The sequence below is a fragment of the Alternaria metachromatica genome (assembly GCF_023757995.1).
Source record: "Alternaria metachromatica strain BMP 0045 chromosome Unknown scaffold_10, whole genome shotgun sequence".
NCBI lineage: Eukaryota > Fungi > Ascomycota > Dothideomycetes > Pleosporales > Pleosporaceae > Alternaria > Alternaria metachromatica.
In genome coordinates, this window is record NW_026055501.1 from 590,210 (window position 1) to 608,289 (window position 18,080).

An 18,080-nucleotide genomic window follows, 5' to 3' on the forward strand; every position below is an offset into this window, starting at 1 on the left:
TTATTGGATAAATGCCACGAGTGAAGCACCAATCCTAATGTCTGGCTTCAGAACCGGCACTACTGCTGCTAACTCGTCAGACAAAGACGAGGCACTGCTACTGCGGACGTTGCCATTATCACCAGCTGTGAGTTCAGTCAATCCGCTTTCGGCAACTCCACTGTTTGGTGGATCGATAAATTACAAGGACATCTACCTACCTTTCCTGGACGCTATAATTGTCAGTGCGGCTGACGGCACTGCTTCCAGTGTATATAATGGTGAACGTCCGGTTGCTCAAGAGTGCATGCTCTCGTGGTGTGTCAAGACTCTCAAATCCACTTACGATTCGGGAGACTACGAAGAAACGGTGATCAAGACATTTCTTAACAGGACAGCTCGTGAGCGGCCCTACCCGTGGACTGGTTGGCCAGTATTGTCCCTGGGTGAGGAGGCCTTCTTCTCGGAATTTCGAGGAAACCTCAGCCTACACCCTCCTGGAACCGACCCAACGATCGATGACTTCGGCATGTCGAACGAGACCTTCGCGAGGACTCAAGCGCTATTCGATGAAATCTTCCCCTCCACCATCACCGTCGCTAACGCTGTGTCGAAACCCTGGTGGCGCATTAGAATCTATGCCTGGGGTCGCAACCAACTCCACCCTTTCACGTTTTGCCCATGGCTTGCGCCGAACAACGTTACTCAGTACCTCGAAAGGCTTGCAACCTCCATGACTAATGTTCTGAGAACGCACAACAGCCATGACTTTGTTCGTGGGCGAGCCTTTTCTCAGACTACCTTTATTGCTGTTCACTGGGAATGGCTCACATTCCCTCTTACTCTCTTTTTGTTTAGCCTGCTCTTCCTCGCAGCGACTATCTACAAGACGTCCAAGACTGCGGACAGTGGGATGGGGTTATGGAAGACTTCAGCCATGCCTACATTACTATACAGTTTGCCGAAAGACACACAAGAGGCTGTTGCTTCTCAAGGTGGATGGAAGAACAGTTCTAATGAAGACTCAAAGAAAGTCAAGATTCGCTGGCTACCGAAGCATGGTTGGAGAGTGTCCGGTCAAGTGCGTATGTCGTCGTCGCCGGACACGAATAGCAATCGGAGAGCACCTCCCGGGTGGATCTGAATCTGTATTGTGGTGCATCTTTGCGCATACCTGACAGAGGCAAGCAAAGCATGCTGCTCTGCAACTACGTTTTCTTGGAATCTGCCTCGTCCTACTCTTGTTTCATGCATGTATAGCCACGTTGAAGCAGTGTCCGTCATCCAGTCACGCACGACAGGCATGTGAGGCTCGGTACTGATCGCTCATGCTGCCGATACACTCATTTCTTACGACAACAAAGCAACATGACAACGAACGTCGCATAAGCGCGTCTGTGTTGCGACGTCGACTTCGCGTGCCTACTTAGATGGTCGGCGTCAACTTCCGCGGTAAATCGCCCGGTGCCATTGGCTTATACCGCCAAGCCACACGCGAGATCAACACCATTAGACATGGCAAGTCTGCATGACCATGGATTCGCAGCTGTTCAGCGCTAAAGCTGATCTTTTGATGGCCTTTGTCTTCTTGTTAGCGAACCTAGCGTGCATTCGGCGGCTGGATATCTTCAGTTGTAGGATGTTTGAACGCTGCGGCGTAGAGTTGCCGAGCCAGCCTCATCCCCACTAAAAGCTCTAGTGCAAGTACGGAGGGCCTCATACAAGAATATGTTGCCTATTCAATCATGCGTCGCATTCGTTTGCCGGTAGCTCAGAGCACGATCACTCGATATACACATCCCAATGAGCGAACCACCCAGTTATCCCGCCGCCATCTCAGCACATGCACGTAGCCACATGACAACACTTCCGCAGTACGAACCTTCAAGAAACCTACCGCAAAACGTCCGAGACTATAAGCACTACAAAGCGCCAGCATCCGGCTCTGGCGAGAACGAGAAGAGATCGCTGGATCTGGTACAACGTCTGGAGAAGAAATTGGCCGAATACAATGCGTCTCAGAATGTCTTCAAGAGATGGCTTTTTGAGTTGGCTAGTTGGCTAGTGAGCGCGCTGTGCATGGGCGCAGTCATCGGGATCTACATCACCATCAGTGGCCAGGAGATGACCAAGAGCGAGCAGTACCTTACAATATCCAACACACTAGGAAAGATAGCATCGGCTGCACTCATCGTACCAACCTCAGAAGCACTTGGACAGCTTAAGTGGAATTGGTTTCACAAATCTAACGCGATGTGGGATTTCGAGATCTTCGACAAGGCATCACGGGGTGCATGGGGCGCTACACTGCTCCTCTTTCGAACAAAAGGGCGATCGCTAGCTGCCCTAGGTAAGCTGTGGCCGTATGTACTGCATGTGAGAATTACACTGACTTCGTATCTTTACCTCTGCAGGAGCCCTACTGATTGTGTTGCTGCTTGCTATCGACACTTTTTTCCAACAAGTGGTGACATTTCCGGACCGTTGGGCCTTGCAAACCGCATCAAGTTCCATTCCAATCGTCAAGACGTACAGTCCGCCTATGGCCAAATTATTCATCAAGGGTTTCGAGATAGGCACATACGATCAGATTACGGCCCCTGTTATCAAGAGTTACTTTTATGAGAACGGATCGATACCTGTGCCGTTCGGAAGTGGATTTCGTCCGGATATACCACTGTCCTGCCCTTCCAGTAAATGCACCTGGCCTGTTTACGACACCCTTGCGACGTGCAGCAGTTGCGCGGATGTTTCTCAGGATCTTGACATCACGTACGCCTGCCTGAATACCACGATTGATTGGAGTGCCAAATGGGATGGTCCACTAGTAGATGTACCATACCCGGTCGGAAACGTCTGCGGTCATTTTCTCAACCTCACTTCGACTGCGCCGATGCTTCTCTCCGGTTATGTGGCGGGCGAAGACGGCACTACGAACTCAACTGATGAGGTCTTGCTGGTGCGCATGATTCCTTTCGCTGATTTGAACACGAAAGAACCCTCTTATGGCACTGGATCCTTCGCCTTCAAAGACATTCGCTATCCCATCGCTGACGGTCTTATCGCATCAGCATCGAATGGTGTCGATAGTGTCTATCGGAATGAGCCTCCTGTGGTGCACGAGTGCATGTTGTCTTGGTGCGTTAGGCGAGTAAGATCATCGTACGAGTGGGGTGTGTACAGCGAGAGTACCGAGGAGACATTTCTCAACATCGCAACTGAACCTGATCCTTGGCCATGGACAGTCATCGATGACTTCTTCACATATTGGCCAAACATCACACTGGAAGCGCCAGCCGTGGACTTTCCTGATACCAACGTCACTTATTCTGTGTGGAACGATACCGCTTTCCAAATCATGGTCGTCTGGGACGACTTTTTCCCGTCGTTCTACACAGCTACGGATAGGGACTCAGAGCCTGTGTTAAGGTTCAAGGACTACCCAAATGGGCCTACTACTCGCTCCATTGACTCCAATCCATGGTTAGCGCCGAAAAACGTTACGCGTCACATGGAAGGGCTTGCATCAGCCCTCACCAACGTCATGCGCTCGAACTCCAAGACTACCGAAGCGCTTCTCGGTGAGGCATACAATCAAGAGAAGTTCGTTCACATCAACTGGCCGTGGCTCATATTCCCGTTGCTGCTTCTGCTACTGAGCCTAGTGTTCTTGGTCGCTACCATCATCAAAACGTCGAATGATACCGACACGGGGTTTTGGAAGACTTCGGCGATGCCAACGTTGATGTACGGTCTACCACAAGATATGCGGAAGGACAGTATCTCAACCACGAGCTCGGATGGCACACCACATCACGATCCCCGCAAGGTTAGAATTAGACTCTTGCCAAAGCAAGGCTGGAGAGTGTCGGGACAGGTGCAGCCAGCACCGACAGCTCCACCTGGTTTTATATAACCGTAGACCGGTACCCGCTGTACTAGATTGTAGATAGTCAAGTCATTCTGATAGAACTAAATAACATGTGATGGAGTTATCTCACCAATCAGACGCCCCGCAGCGCACGGGCCACTTATTCTATCTTCTGCGGAGCGTCTAAGGAAAAATAGCAGACTTTTTAGTAAATAGGCATTTTAAAATTACTTTTACTACTTACTCCTTACTTTACTACACTACAACGCCTTAATATATTTATAAAATTATTAATGCAATGCCTTTATCTAGTAAATTACTATATAAATTACATTTTTAAAATATAAAAAAGAAGCTATTAAGAGAGGAAGTACAGCGTATAAAAGGGCGTATTTTAGTAGTTTTAGGCAAAATTACCGCTGCTATTTTTCCTTAGACGCTCTGGAGAAATTCACTACTTACGTGAGTAGTGGTCCGTGCGCAAGAGCGTCGACTAGTGAGATAATGATGGAGAACCATATCTGGCACGTTTTGCCAAGCAATCGTCATCCCGGAGCCAGCCCCGTTTGCCGAAGCCCAGCTCCAACGCGTCCCGCTGACCCTCACCCCTTGTGTCCCCGTCCCAACTTCATTACTCAAATTTCAACTCTCCCTTCGGTCGCCGGAAGATCTTCGCTTACTACTTCCAAGGTCGCTCTATTTGTCTGCGCGATGTGGCTATGTCGGTCTCCGCGCCGAGGTCGGTAGCCGGCATCCAGTCGCCATGCCGCAGCGCTAACAGCAAGCCTCCCATAGGCGCACGATAACGAAGCGCATTCCCAGCCACGAAGATGGACACGCGCAACTTGCGCTGCGCTTCTGCGACACCTGGCTAGGTAGTAAGATGGGACGTTCAGGCTATACAACCTCGCAGGCGCCGGTCTGCGGCCGTCTTGCTTCCAGGAATCGATCGAAACACCCTCTTGCCCGCAAGACAGTTACCCTTCATGTTCCTCACTGAGAACCGCGATATACTCTACAGCAACGTACGCCCCATGTCAATGGCTCCAACCTCGACAGCAAGACGATCTTATCTTCCCCACAGTTCACCACAAAGTGGGGAATACCGACTGCCACATTCGCCTGAATCGCTCGACCCTCCCGAAAACGAAAAGCCAGCGCTAGACTTTACACAACGAATCGAGAGGAAGCTAGCGGAATACAACGCCTCTAACAACGTCTTCAAGAGATGGCTGTTTGAGATCTCGAGCTGGTTCATAAGTGCATGTTCGATGATCGCGATAGTTCTCATATGCCTTCATATCAAAGATCAGCCAATACTCTCGACGAATAGCGCGTTCATTACCGGGATCAATGTGCTGGGGAAGATCGCGTCTGCTGGATTGATAGTTCCCACAACCGAAGCGCTCGGCCAGCTGAAATGGACTTGGTTCCACAACTCCAGGGCTATGTGGGATTTCGAAATATTTGATAAAGCTTCTCGTGGACCGTTAGGAGCGTTAATGCTCCTTTATCGCACTAAGGGCCGTTCACTAGCAGCACTCGGCGCACTGCTAATACTTCTGCTACTTGCTATAGATACATTCTTTCAACAAGTCACCGAAGTATCCGACCGATGGACCCTCCAGGCAACTCTTGCGGCAGTGCCTAAGGCATACAACTATGAATCGACCTATCCAAAAGAGTACCTAGATGGGTATGAGATAGCAACGGACGATAAAGACACCTTCTTGACAATCGAAAAGTTTTCCTATGGCGAAGGCATACGTCCAGTCGTGTTCGGAAACGCCGTTCGCCCCGATATCTCAATCGTAAGTGATACACGATACATCCTGTAACGGTGGTTTCATCTCGATCATTTTCCGCCGTTGATCTTCACGCTGACCAGCTACATCTAGTCTTGCTCGACTAGCAACTGTACATGGCCCTTGTACACGACACTAGGCGTTTGCAGTCAGTGCACGGACATAACGACTGAACTCTCGTTTGCGTGTTTGACGCACACTGTGGATTGGACGGCAGATTCGGACGGATTATTCGATCTCCAGCAGCCGTATCCTAATGCGACTGCGTGTGGTTACTTCCTAAACGCAACAAGCGATAATCCGACATTGATGTCAGGATACCTGTGGGACGAGGCCAACTCGACCGCGGGCGAAGCCCTCACGATGCGCACCTTTCCACTGACCCGTATCATCACGAAAGAGCCTTTATACGGCAACGGCTCAATTCATTTCAAGCACATACGCCACAAGATTCAAGACGTTCTGATTGTCTCTTCGAGCGATGGGTCAGCTGAAGCAGTGTACCGAAACGAGACGCCTGTGGCACAAGAGTGCCACCTATCTTGGTGTGTAAAGACCATGAGCTCGTCATATACTTGGGGTGGGTATAATGAAGAAGTAGTTGACACAGTCTTCAACACCACTGCTGGTCCATTTCCGTGGGAAGCCTATCCTTACCAAACCGAGGTTGAGAACGGTACCGATATCTTCTACATGGAGAACATAACTATCAAGACGGAAGAATTCACCGGCGATGGCAAGCTTGCCAATTTTGGGACGTCAAATGCGACTGCCTTGGCGTTGATGCAAGGCTTCACAGATATATTTCCCGCATACACCACTCAGGCCAATGGTTCAGCTTCCCCAATTCTACGCTACAAGACATGGAAGACCGGTTCTCCATGGCACCAGACGCTCTTCTTCAACCCGTGGCTTGCTCCAAACAATGTCACGAGGCACATAGAACGATTAGCTACAGCTCTAACCAACGTTATACGATCAGCACCTACCCGCGAGGATGTCGAAGGCCACGCGTTTTCCAAGGCCAACTTCATATCAGTAAGATGGGCATGGCTTACGTTCCCACTTCTCTTACTGGTCCTAAGCTTTGTCTTTCTGGTGTCGACAATAATCAAAACCTCCAAGGATACGGGTGCCGGCATCTGGAAGACTTCCGCGATGCCAACCCTCATTTACAGCTTGCCGAAAGAGGCGCAAACCCAGTTCACCAAATCACCAACTTGGAATAGTTCAAAAGATACGAAGAAGGTCCGCATACGGTTGCTACCGAAGACAGGATGGAGGGTGTCCGGCCAGAGTATATTGAGCCGTTCTCCGCAATTGCCACAACCTGCTGTTCAAGCACCACGTGGCTGGATTTGAAATGTGTTGCACCGATCTGTGCAATTGGATATCCAGCGGGCTTTATACAATATATGACATAAATATTACTTGAACGACGAAGCAGGACTTCATGACTTGACGCACATTGTGGACTCATCATCGTGATCTGTCAAGTCATCAGACAGTCGAGGATATCTCAAGATATGCTATCCAACTTGATGCATGAAGCAAGATGTCATAGATCTGTCCAGACCTACCAGAGAACTCTGTGTGACCAAACCCACAGAGCTCTCTTGAAATGATGGGGGAGGGGTGAGGTGAGTAGATGATGGAAGGTGGCACTACGCCCAATGCGGCGCACGCTTGGACCAGGGCACAATTGCTACAACAGTTTGCTCTCGCGCAGATTTCTCTCTTCTCCAGTGCACATCATGGCGTTCAAGTATGGAATTCCTGTGCCCTCAGAAAAAATCACATTCGGTCGAGCAAATCGACTATCACAAACCCCCAATCTGACTCCGAACAATACGACTTCGATCTATTCACACCAGACCACGAATGCGCCCAGCTGTGTCGAATTCGGCCTCAAATGCCCGAACTGCTCGTTACCGAGAGCGCCGGGGGTGACGAATAACAAGAACAAGAATGCGCCACTGCCTGAATCCGATCAAGTGTCACCTGGCAATGTGGACTTACCTCGGCCGGACAATCCGAATGCGCGTTCCGTTGTCGATCAGACTGAGAACGAGGGAGACAAGGATGACAACAATCTCCAAATTGAGGAAGAAGACAAGAAGGGAGAAGAAGAAGATAAAGATGACGTCAAAGTGGAGTGGTCGAAATACGTTTCACTGCGACTCTACAATATGGCACGAGCCGACCCCTCACTCATGACAATGACAGCGGCAGAAATCGAGCAACTCAATGAGCAAGGTCTCAAGCATCAATACGACAAACATTTCAGTCCTCGTGAGCGAACCTTGTGGGACGACGAGTCTTTGCCCCGACACCTGGTACTAAAGCTCATCCGATTCCGCCAAAGCATCGAGCGCGATGCAGCGAACGCCTTGGAGACAGAGGAAAAGGAACCGAACTATGACGCCCATATCTTTGATCAACTGAGCGACTATTTGAGTGATCTTCGGAACTACGCCTACGAACTTGTCGCCGAAGACCGCGAGCGCGAAGTGAAAGCGATGGAAAATATGCAAGAAGCCGTCGAACATTGGTCCGCAGAAGAGGAATATGAGTCCGCAGAGGAGGAATACGAGCACCCAGGGGAGGACGACTATCGCCCTTCTTACTCCGACCAATCTCGAGACCTACCCGCGATGGAACACAGTTACCCGAATTCGACGCAACACTCCGAATTTCCACCCGTCAACTACAGTAGTCGGAACACATACGGGCATAACAACTTCTTTGGGCAGAACGCAGCTGCACAAGACGATTGGAGCGGTGGCGCTCCTCAGTCTGGCCGAGGCGAGACTACCTACTACGACTGGGATGGCTCTCGTTCGCCAGAGGAGGAGACGACGTGGTGGTAGGGTCTGTTCAAGCACGACACTAGTTCCTTCTAGTGCACGACATCGGCTCTGCTGATCGCACGCATCGATACAATGGATGCATCATACTGACTTCGGTCGGTTTACCATACTGGCTTCGGTCGGTCACCATACTGACTTCGGTCGGTCACCATACTGACTTCAGTCGGTCTACCATACTGACTTCGGTCGGTCTACCATACTGACTTCAGTCGGTCTACCATACTGCCTTCGGGCAGTCTACCATACTAGCTTCGCTAGTCGCAACACGCATCAAGGTACGTCACGGTGCTACACAATGCACGCTGTATATAGTCTTGGTATATATCGTTCAATCAAACGGTCTCATGCCTACAAAAGAACACCATGTGCGATGCCTATCAGCGTTATTGTTACGGAATAACTATAGGACTTGATCAAACCAACTTTATCCAAGTTTGCCGTTTGGTTTAGCATCAATGATAGAGGCCTCTCTACCGACGGAGACCATAGATGGCCGCAAGGATTTGCAACCATGAGCGACTATGCAGTCGCAAAGATACAGCAAGGGAACTGTGTATTGTAAAAAGCCCTCGATTCGATAGGAATGTGATCACTTAGTGTGATGAAAGCTGTGAGGAGCAGCGTGTTGCATTGCGACGCGTTCTCAGTCTCAGGCTCACGTGATGGGGTTTCAGCGGTCCTGATTCGTACCGCGACTATCATGCTCTCTGATATTCTTCCAATTGCTGTACGAGTCGCCGCAACACTATCATCCTGCGCTCTTGGATAATGCAATAGATCCCGCATCAGTGGTTTCCAAGGCAATCATCAGGGTGAGGCGTAGGTCACGGATCGAAGCGCCACTACATGCGTAGGGGAAATGAGCATGGCGTACGGGATTCTGAATACAATCGTACTTGGTGAGCCTCATTTATGGATAAAGCCCCAGGCGATTGCCTTCGCTGTTGACAGTAGCTTCATCAATTGTACCACTACCAACACGCATCGTCCTCCAATTCTTCTAGACATCTGAGTCTTAGATCAATACTCTTCCTTCCCGCCCATACCAATATGCGCGTACAGGCAGTCACCGTGCTTCTTTCCTTTTCTCTTGCTATCCTCGCGGCACCTGTCACAGACGCTGAGGTAATTCATCCCTCAGTCATATCCCCAGGTCATCGCTCACAGTGTATAGGCATCCCTTCATGATATCTCGTCTGCTAGCGTAAGCCATCGACGAGATGCAATCCCTATAACTCTCATCGAGCCCTTGAAAGCGCGCAGCCAGGCTAAAGAGGTGCCTATTGAAGCTCGAGGCAGGGTCAATACCAGCACCGGACGAGGGAAACGAGAGGCCGAAGCCGAGGCTGAGGCTGAAGTCCTCGAAGCACGCGGGAGGTTCGGGAGTAAAGCAGATGACGTTCCACGGGATGCAGATGTGGAGACCGTCAAGCGGGCTATCGGGTTTCCGAAAGGTGGCTCGACCAGACGACGTCGAGATGCCGAGCCCATCAAGTTCAGCAGCTGTGGTGGTAATCGACGAGACGCCGGGCCGATCAAATTCAGCAGCTGTGGTGGTAATCGACGAGATGTGGATGCAGACACCGACGACAGCTACCGACGTGAAGCTGAACCGATCAGGATCAGCGGCTCTCGTGGTGGTCATCGACGAGAGGCCGAGCCCATTGCTCAATCTATGAAGAATCCAGGAGGAGGCCCCAAACGCCGCGATGCTGCTGCCCAGCCTGGAAGACTTGACATCGGCAAAGGTTATGATCGACGAGATGCGGATGCAGAGGCCATCGATCGATCCATCGGAGTTCCAGAAGGTACCTCGGACACCGATGGCGTCGCTGTTTCCAACGAGGCCTTGGCTGACCGTGGTCGCCTTGTCACATGGCCTCGCACACGCGAAGTTGAGGCATCGAACGACGTGGTTGCGCGTGGAAAGGGAGTGCCATGGACTCCCAAGCGCGATGCTGAGGCAATCAAGATCAACAGCCCTGGCGGCCATCGACGAGAAGCCGAGCCCATCAAACAAACTCTCGGACTCCCAGCAGGTGGTTCGGACACCGACGGTCTCGCTATATCGAACGCGGCCCTGGCCGAGCGAGGTCACAGTGTCCCATGGGGAGGCAAGCGCGCCGCCGAGCCGGCAGACGACTTGGCCGAGCGAAATCGTGGCTCGCGCTGGGGTGGACGCAAGCGTGGCCTTATAAGACACCCTGGAGGTTCTCCTAAGAGGGGCCTTACCCCAGGTCGCGGCGACTACCCTCGGGATGCCGCCCCCCTCAGAGTTGCACTAGGTGGCTGCCGTCGGGATGCTGCTGCCCAGCCTGGGAGAATCGGCACGGGCATAACCTGCGGCCGACGAGATGCTGCTGCAGAGCCCATCGAGGCCCGCCAGAGAATGAGCGCAAGTACTGGTCGTGGCCGCTGACCAGATGCTGTCCCAGGATTCGTTCGTCCAGGCAAAGGAGCCTGGCCAAGGGATGTCACCGCAGAGACAGTCGAGGCCCGTACGAGGTACAGAGGCAATAGCCGTCGTGTTTGATCGATGAAGGCCAGAGAACACAATCGCATAGCTTTCACTTTGTTCATTTTTGCGAACTCTTTATGTACAACAAGATCGGCTGGATACCCCAAAGACCTGCTGGACACCAGGCGGGAGGTATCTAGCCATTCTGTATTTCCTTCCAATCAAATGCCCGTATCCCCATTGGTAGCGCTTCGTTGTTCGCTCCAGCCCGATGGTGGTTGTTTTCGCCGTTATCGCGGTCTCGGAGGTGGGAAAAGGTTGCTAGAGAACTTCCAGCTCGTAATGGGTTTGAGTTCCATTGTGAGCTCTGTCGCGTTCGCTCTTGCAGTGCTGGTGCTGCCCGATCGTCTTCAACACATGGCTAGTTTAGGTCAGCGCTCGTCTGCGAGATGAAAATGTGGGGGGTACCTACGTTGTGTGTGAAAAGGCGAGGAGCTAGAGAGGCCAGGGAAGCTGCGACAATACAGCGGCAGATGAGCGAGAGCGTCCAATTGGGGTTAGCGTGGAACTTGACATCTGGAACCGCCCGGGCGCGGCTACCAGCCGAGCGCGATACCCAGGTAACACCGCCAGCAGAGATTCTTGAACTATTTTACATTTCTGCGTCGTGCGCGAAACCATGAGATTCGAGAAAATCTGGATGTCGCGTCCGATATGAGGGCTAACATGATAGGCGGGTAGGATGTAATGGCGGGGTATGGCACATACTGGTCACCCGGTTTTGTCGCGCAGTGTTGCTCGCGTTGCACCTTCCTCACCACCCACTGGCATACTCGTCTTGTGACGGGCACGACACGGGCATCCCGATCGTCTCCAACACCTGCATCAGTGCGCTCGTGCTTTTTTTCCTTAAAACTGCAACCATACCATTTTCACCTAACCCGAGGGTGTCATGGCTAGTCTCGTCAACGTGTTTCCTACTACCGAGTCTTTGACGCGTTGATTGCTCAGCTGGCGCGAAGCAAACGCGTGTCATTTCAGCTTCAGCGGCCCATTCCCAACGCCTACATACTTATCGTCCATCCTCCACTGCCGGCAATAGATCGATTGATCTGCCGTTCGCTCGTCCGCCCACTTTCTTGCCTATTGCGTCGCCAAGTTCCAGACCCTTGTTAGACGTATGTGGGCGATGGTAAGTTCAAGGTTACCTACCGACGCCCGCGGAAGCGCTATAGTAGTACGACCGCATCGGGAACGGCAAGTTTCCGCGTCGCATACATCCCAGATGGATTGCCTACGTAGCGGATCTCAATAAGAGGGGTACGCCACGAAATCTTGCCGCTGCAGATGTTGGCCGCATCTCCGCATGCGCTATGGCAGCACACTACATAAGCACGATCATGGGACGTATAGAGGGTCCTCAAGTTTCCAACACTGATCAGACGTACCTATCTCATCATGAATAAATCCCCCATCCCTGTTTCTGAATTACTCGCTGCTATTGAGATCGAAGAGTCTCGTCGGGCGCGCTTGCGCTCTGCCAACACGAACAAGCCGAGCCAAGGGCATTGGTCGGCAACGATCCAACGCTCCGGAGGTTCTACCAACATAAACAAGCCGAGCAAAGGGCAGATACCATCGTGGCCCCAACGTTCCAGAGGCTCTAATCATGAGAATGGTCGGCATCATGGGTCAGACCTCGTTGCAAGCCCTATTACCGACTTCACTCCGTTCTTTCCTCCTTCCAGCCCCGACGATGAGCTACGTACGGCAGAAGCTTTCAACAATCTTCGCGATGCTGTACGATCTGTTATAGATTCGGGCTTCGACACGGAAGCGGAACCCTCAAGCTCCATCAATCGAAACAGGCCGATGACGCGTCGGGAGAGTCGGGAGGACATCATCTCTGAAAACGTTCTGGCAAACTACCATGGCCGTATGCACCGTGTACCACCCATTGCCGACGTGGACTCCCACCGTGACGGTGACCTACGAATGATGAGGGATATCCTCGCAAACCCGACGTTTGAACACAACTCCAGCGCCACCAACGCCAACAGACCGAACAGAGGTCCGCATTGGCGAGCAGGTATCGACCAAGACGGAGGTTCCGCATACATTCCTCAAACACATCGTCAGGTCCAGCGCCGTTTAGAGGCTGCCAGGCGTGCTCTGGAGAGCGAACCACCTCGTGACTCTCGCCCGATTCGTCGGCAGGCCGCCATCATGAAACACGGTCTGGGAACCTGGCCATCGATCTTAGCCAAACGTCCTTGTGCCGTCGCCCCGCGCTTGGTCAGTCTACATCTCAGACTTACTGAGCCCTCAGCCTCCGAGAAGTCGGCCATTAGAACATGGAGACGGCAGGCCAAACACCAAGTGAAGAGTCGTATAGCCGACTTCTCCTCCGCGTCTGAGCATAGCACTCAACCCAGACATATTTATAATCGTCCCCGCTCAGAGCATCAGGTGTTTCGGATTACTGAACTACTCAATCTCATTCTACAATTTGCGAGTCCTTACGCGCAGGTTCAAGCATTGCTTGTTTCGAGTCACTGGCACGATTCAGCAGTTTTCGCGATTAGCAAATCCACCGCATTGCTTAGCTTTCTATCGTGTGCGCCTGTTGAACACAATCAGCGAATCGATGAAAGAGTTGCCGTACCTCTGCAACCTAGTTCGGAAGAACTGGATCAATTCGTGCGGCATGAATGGTATAAAACAGCGTCGAGCTATGTATCGAGAGCCCCGCGTACATACCGTCCAGCGAAATTTGCTTCTGCAAAAGATCTACATCGTCGACCAGACCGAGCGCCCAGATCTGACGATTACGAATATAGTGCTTGGCTTGCACGTCGCTACATGACGTATGGCTACCATAGGGTAAACCGCTGGGTCGATCTGAGCCAGTTGTCGATCAACCCTTACCTCGATGCGCTTTTCTCAACGGGAGATCAGCTCAAACACCATCTAGGCCGATGGGACATTACCCTGCGGCCTTCATCATCCACGCAAACACTTCTACTCGACGAGCTCCTTGCTAGTAAAGGTATACTAGACAGCATAGGATCGATGCATGTAACAAATCCGCCTTGCCGTGCTCTAGGCCTTTTTTACGATAACGACAAACACGTCCATCTAACCAAGCGCGCCAAGCTTCTAGCAAGAGTGAAGAACGAGGATGGCGTACGCATTGATGAATTTCTGCGTGCGCTACATTATGTCGCTGGCCCCGCCCGAGAAGATTGGCTCGTAGACGCCTATTGCCTTCTCAATCACATACAGCGCGCACACCAGAGCGATGACATCTGGACCATACCGGGCATGCCTACGATACGGGTGTACCTGGATAATGTTGATATGCCAGATGACGTTGATTGCATAGGATCGCTTACTCGAGACGATTTGGACTTCGGCGAGTCGGTCCACACCACCCGCTTGGATCAGATGGAAGCTGAGCCTGATAGGCGATCAAGAGCAAGGGCGTGGATCTCAGAAGATCTTCTCGATCCGGCTGGAAGTACCGTGAGTGCGGAAAGCAGTACTCTGCAACCGTTACCTCCATCGCACAGTGCTACTGATGATGACTCAATGCGAGGATTGCCTTCCTGCCTCACAGTTCTATATCCATGGGGAACAGGTGGTTTTACCTAAACGGCGAACACGGGCGCTTGGCGTTCGAGCATTTCTTTTCCTGCCAACAGTGTCAAGGGCGCACCTGCTGCTTCCATTTATATATATATATATATATATATATATATACAGCAAGAGTATACTTTCGCGTCCTCCCACCACCTACTTCGCATGCGTCGGCCTCGTGTTCAGTGATACGCCAGCACCACTCTATGCAAATATAGGCGACACTAATCACCCGTGCACTACCGTCCCATGGACAGCAACAGCTGTCGCCGGTACTAGACGCATCCTCATATCTTCCTCCCGCCCCCCAATCCGCTTGTGATGATAGCAGCCATACTATGCGCTTCCCATGTGAACAGGTGTAGTCTCTCCACCATGCGGTGGGTCCATTATTCCCTGCTGATCGATAGCAGTGCTTGACGGCGGTACGGTCCGACGAAGGAATGTAACAGAGCTGGCTGACGGAAGAGTCGTGGGAGAGCGTGGGAGAGTGACGGTTCGGCATGTGACGGCGTTCGGTCGTAGGGAGTAATACGTTGGAGCGGAGAGCGAGCAACCGTTGATCTGACTTGTCAATAGAGCTTCTAATCGTGGTGCTGCTTCCTATGTGTACTTGATACTATGGTCGACTGCATCGGTCAATGTCGTGATGATGACTTCCCGGTTCCATACATCAAGCCCGTAGAGCTGTAGATACTTCCGTTGGTAGCAGAGGCCCTGTTGCGCGCGTGGCTGACATCTGGCTTCTCCATGCATATTGTTGTGAGAAACAACGCTTTCATTATTCAAGCAGGAGCGACGTCAACTGGTGTCGCAGTCGCAGGCTCTGAAACCGAGAATCGATGACGTGTAGGGCATATATTTTGCGTGCCAGCAGGAAATGGCCAAAGCGCCGGCAGCTGGTAGCGCCCAGAGAACCCCAAGGCCGTACCGGTAGATAGGTCTGTCTGCATCATCATCACATCACCACCACCACCATTCACATTCAATTTTTACCAAGCATCAACTCAATACCTGCTTCATGCAACATGGCATCTGACACAAGATCTGTTGCTATTACAGAAGCTCCTCCAAACACTAGCGACCGGCCCGATGTCGGCACTCATGAACACAGAATCCAGCTCCTTTCGTCGCTATACCCAACACGAAGACGCCCCGGTCACGAATGGAAAACTACGGTTCGAATCCGAAATTGGGACCGCCTGAACGTCCGTCCTAGAGTCCCACCACCTTATTCGCAGATAGAGCAAGCGGCTGTAGATCAGTGGAGACTACAAGTCGGCGAGCGAATAGAGAGGCGCATAGCGACTTTCAAGACTCATGTACTGAGCGAACTCCCTACTGCGAAGGCGTCGTACCCACGCTCATCTGAGCCGCTCTTTTGCGCAGTACAGACCATCTTCGATATCCCCGAACTACATGATATGGTATTCGATTTTGCAGGACCGGAAGTACAAGTACGTGCATTGTGGGTCTCCAAGTCCTGGCGTGCTTCCGCAATCCGCTTTATGAGTAGCGGCGCGAACCAAACAGCCAGTGCTTTTATGGACGCAGGTACACCTTTGGAATACGACTGCAGATCCCCTTGCCGCACCAATGTCCGATCCTACTCTGATAGACAAGCACAATTTGCTTCGGATATGCGAGAAACAGCAGTGTCAAGGTGGACATGTGGTTGGCGCAAGTACGAACACATACAAGATCTGATTTCACAATGGCGTAATTCGCCTGACACTTCACCAAAATGGAGCGCGCCGCCTTTGGTCCATAACCCTTTCGCACCGCCTTCACTTAACCACGAGCTTCTACCCTACATCGACTATTCGACTGTCTGCTTGGACCTGAGCCAGCTTCAGATCAACCCATATCTCAACATGCTGTTTTCAGAAGAGCATCGCATTACGCGCCGTCTGGGTCGATGGGAAATCGGTCTACGTGCTATGGCTACGTTTGATACACTTTTACTCGCTGAATCCGCCCCTCAAAGGCTTCTAATCAAGGCTATCGGTCTCATGCAAGTAGCCAACCCACCGTGTCGATGTTTGGGCCTGTACTATCCTGAGTCAGACAAATATATACGGCCACTACCACTTACTCTCCTACGAAGGCTTCGGAGAGACGACGGCATACGTGTTATTGATCTTTTGATTGCTCTGGAAACGATTAAATCTACTGTGTTGTCAAATTGGACCAAGGATGCTGAAAAGCTTCGCGAGCAGGTCAAGAAGTCACATTGGATAGACAACATCTGGACGTTACCCGGCTCTCCAACAATTCGCATCTACCTAGACAATGGGCTTATGGCCGACGAACCACCCTACGCTGCCGAGGGAATCGCTGACCGTGATCACTATTCACATCCTTTCCGCGGTGATACATATAAGTTCCGTCGAGCGTACATGATCGCCGAGCCATCAAGGGATATTCGACAAGGCGAGTGGGTTCCAGAAGAATTGTTCGAGCCAATGGAGAGCCAGACGGGACGCGCTCCTATCAACTGGATGTACACTTGAGCCCGTCAAGAAGCGTACGCATGTCAGCAGACAGCAAATGCATGCCTTGGGCTCTGTGTTTCCGTGCTGCAGTAGTTACTAGCGACTCCCCATGGTGTTGCGAATATGTATCGCTCTAGCCATCACCCTTTGCTCTTCTCGAGGTCGCAATCGTTAACACCTGTACCACCAGAAAGATATTTTGTAACCAGAGAGAAGCGTGGTTTCGTAAAATCCACATTAACGTACTCGTATCACTCTGCGTTATAGAATGTATTCCATGGTTCGGATGAACACGCGTGTACGCGCTGACACCTGACACTGTTTCTCGAAACGTCTAAAGCAAGTAGCGTTCGCAAAAATGCGTGCCATTTACCGATGCGAAAGAGAGTGGGCAGCAGTATGTAGGTTGATGGCGCTCCCTATTCTTCGTTGCGTGGATGGGAGGACCTCGGAACTAGTAATGCCTTGGCACCAATGCCCCCGGGGCCAGCTGGGCAGCTGCATGTGACGCGGCGCCCCGCGGACCCTTGAAGCTCACCGCACGCCGAGCCGTCGCCATCAACCCCTTACCACAGACACACGTCAACAACAACAACAACAACAACAACTCGGGCGACTGCATATCGCATGACCTATGCCACACATGCTCACCACAAGCGGATGTATCGGAAGCCCTGACGTACCCAACGCGAAGAGGCGCAGTGCAGCAGATAACATGGCGATCTGCGCAGTTCATGGCACCATACCGGCAACGTGAACGTACCCTAGGGTCGCTCGAATCTCCAGCGAAGCCGGTGTAGAAGAGGTACCGCGATTACATTTAAGCCGTAGTTTGTTCGATACAAAGGCTAATCCTGATTTAGATACAGTACCTAGGTAGAAAGCCAACTCCACAGCCAACTCGTTCGAGACCACCGAAACGCTCGCCCTAAGGCCCTCACAGCGCCGTACCTCCTGCACTCA

The 18,080-nt window shown here is 51.7% G+C and overlaps 5 protein-coding genes across 5 annotated transcripts; all 5 read left to right on the forward strand.

Moving 5' to 3' along the window:
* Positions 1-2,872: 2,872 nt before the first annotated feature.
* On the forward strand, positions 2,873-3,895 carry J4E83_005318 (uncharacterized protein; the record flags this gene model as incomplete). Its single annotated transcript, XM_049332237.1, has 1 exon — positions 2,873-3,895. One exon carries the CDS (start codon positions 2,873-2,875, stop codon positions 3,893-3,895), a length of 1,023 nt encoding a protein of 340 aa, XP_049188688.1.
* Positions 3,896-5,771: 1,876 nt separating this feature from the next.
* J4E83_005319 (uncharacterized protein) lies at positions 5,772-7,017 on the forward strand (the record flags this gene model as incomplete). The annotated part of the gene is made up of 2 exons (XM_049332238.1): positions 5,772-5,780; positions 5,902-7,017. 2 exons carry the CDS (start codon positions 5,772-5,774, stop codon positions 7,015-7,017), a joined length of 1,125 nt encoding a protein of 374 aa, XP_049188689.1.
* A 392-nt stretch (positions 7,018-7,409) lies between these two features.
* J4E83_005320 (uncharacterized protein) lies at positions 7,410-8,525 on the forward strand (the record flags this gene model as incomplete). Its single annotated transcript, XM_049332239.1, has 1 exon — positions 7,410-8,525. One exon carries the CDS (start codon positions 7,410-7,412, stop codon positions 8,523-8,525), a length of 1,116 nt encoding a protein of 371 aa, XP_049188690.1.
* Positions 8,526-9,575: 1,050 nt separating this feature from the next.
* J4E83_005321 (uncharacterized protein) lies at positions 9,576-10,944 on the forward strand (the record flags this gene model as incomplete). Its single annotated transcript, XM_049332240.1, has 2 exons — positions 9,576-9,581; positions 9,793-10,944. The coding sequence occupies 2 exons, from the start codon at positions 9,576-9,578 to the stop codon at positions 10,942-10,944; spliced, it is 1,158 nt and encodes a 385-aa protein (XP_049188691.1).
* Positions 10,945-16,496: 5,552 nt separating this feature from the next.
* J4E83_005322 (uncharacterized protein) lies at positions 16,497-17,135 on the forward strand (the record flags this gene model as incomplete). Its single annotated transcript, XM_049332241.1, has 1 exon — positions 16,497-17,135. The coding sequence occupies one exon, from the start codon at positions 16,497-16,499 to the stop codon at positions 17,133-17,135; it is 639 nt and encodes a 212-aa protein (XP_049188692.1).
* Positions 17,136-18,080: the final 945 nt, after the last annotated feature.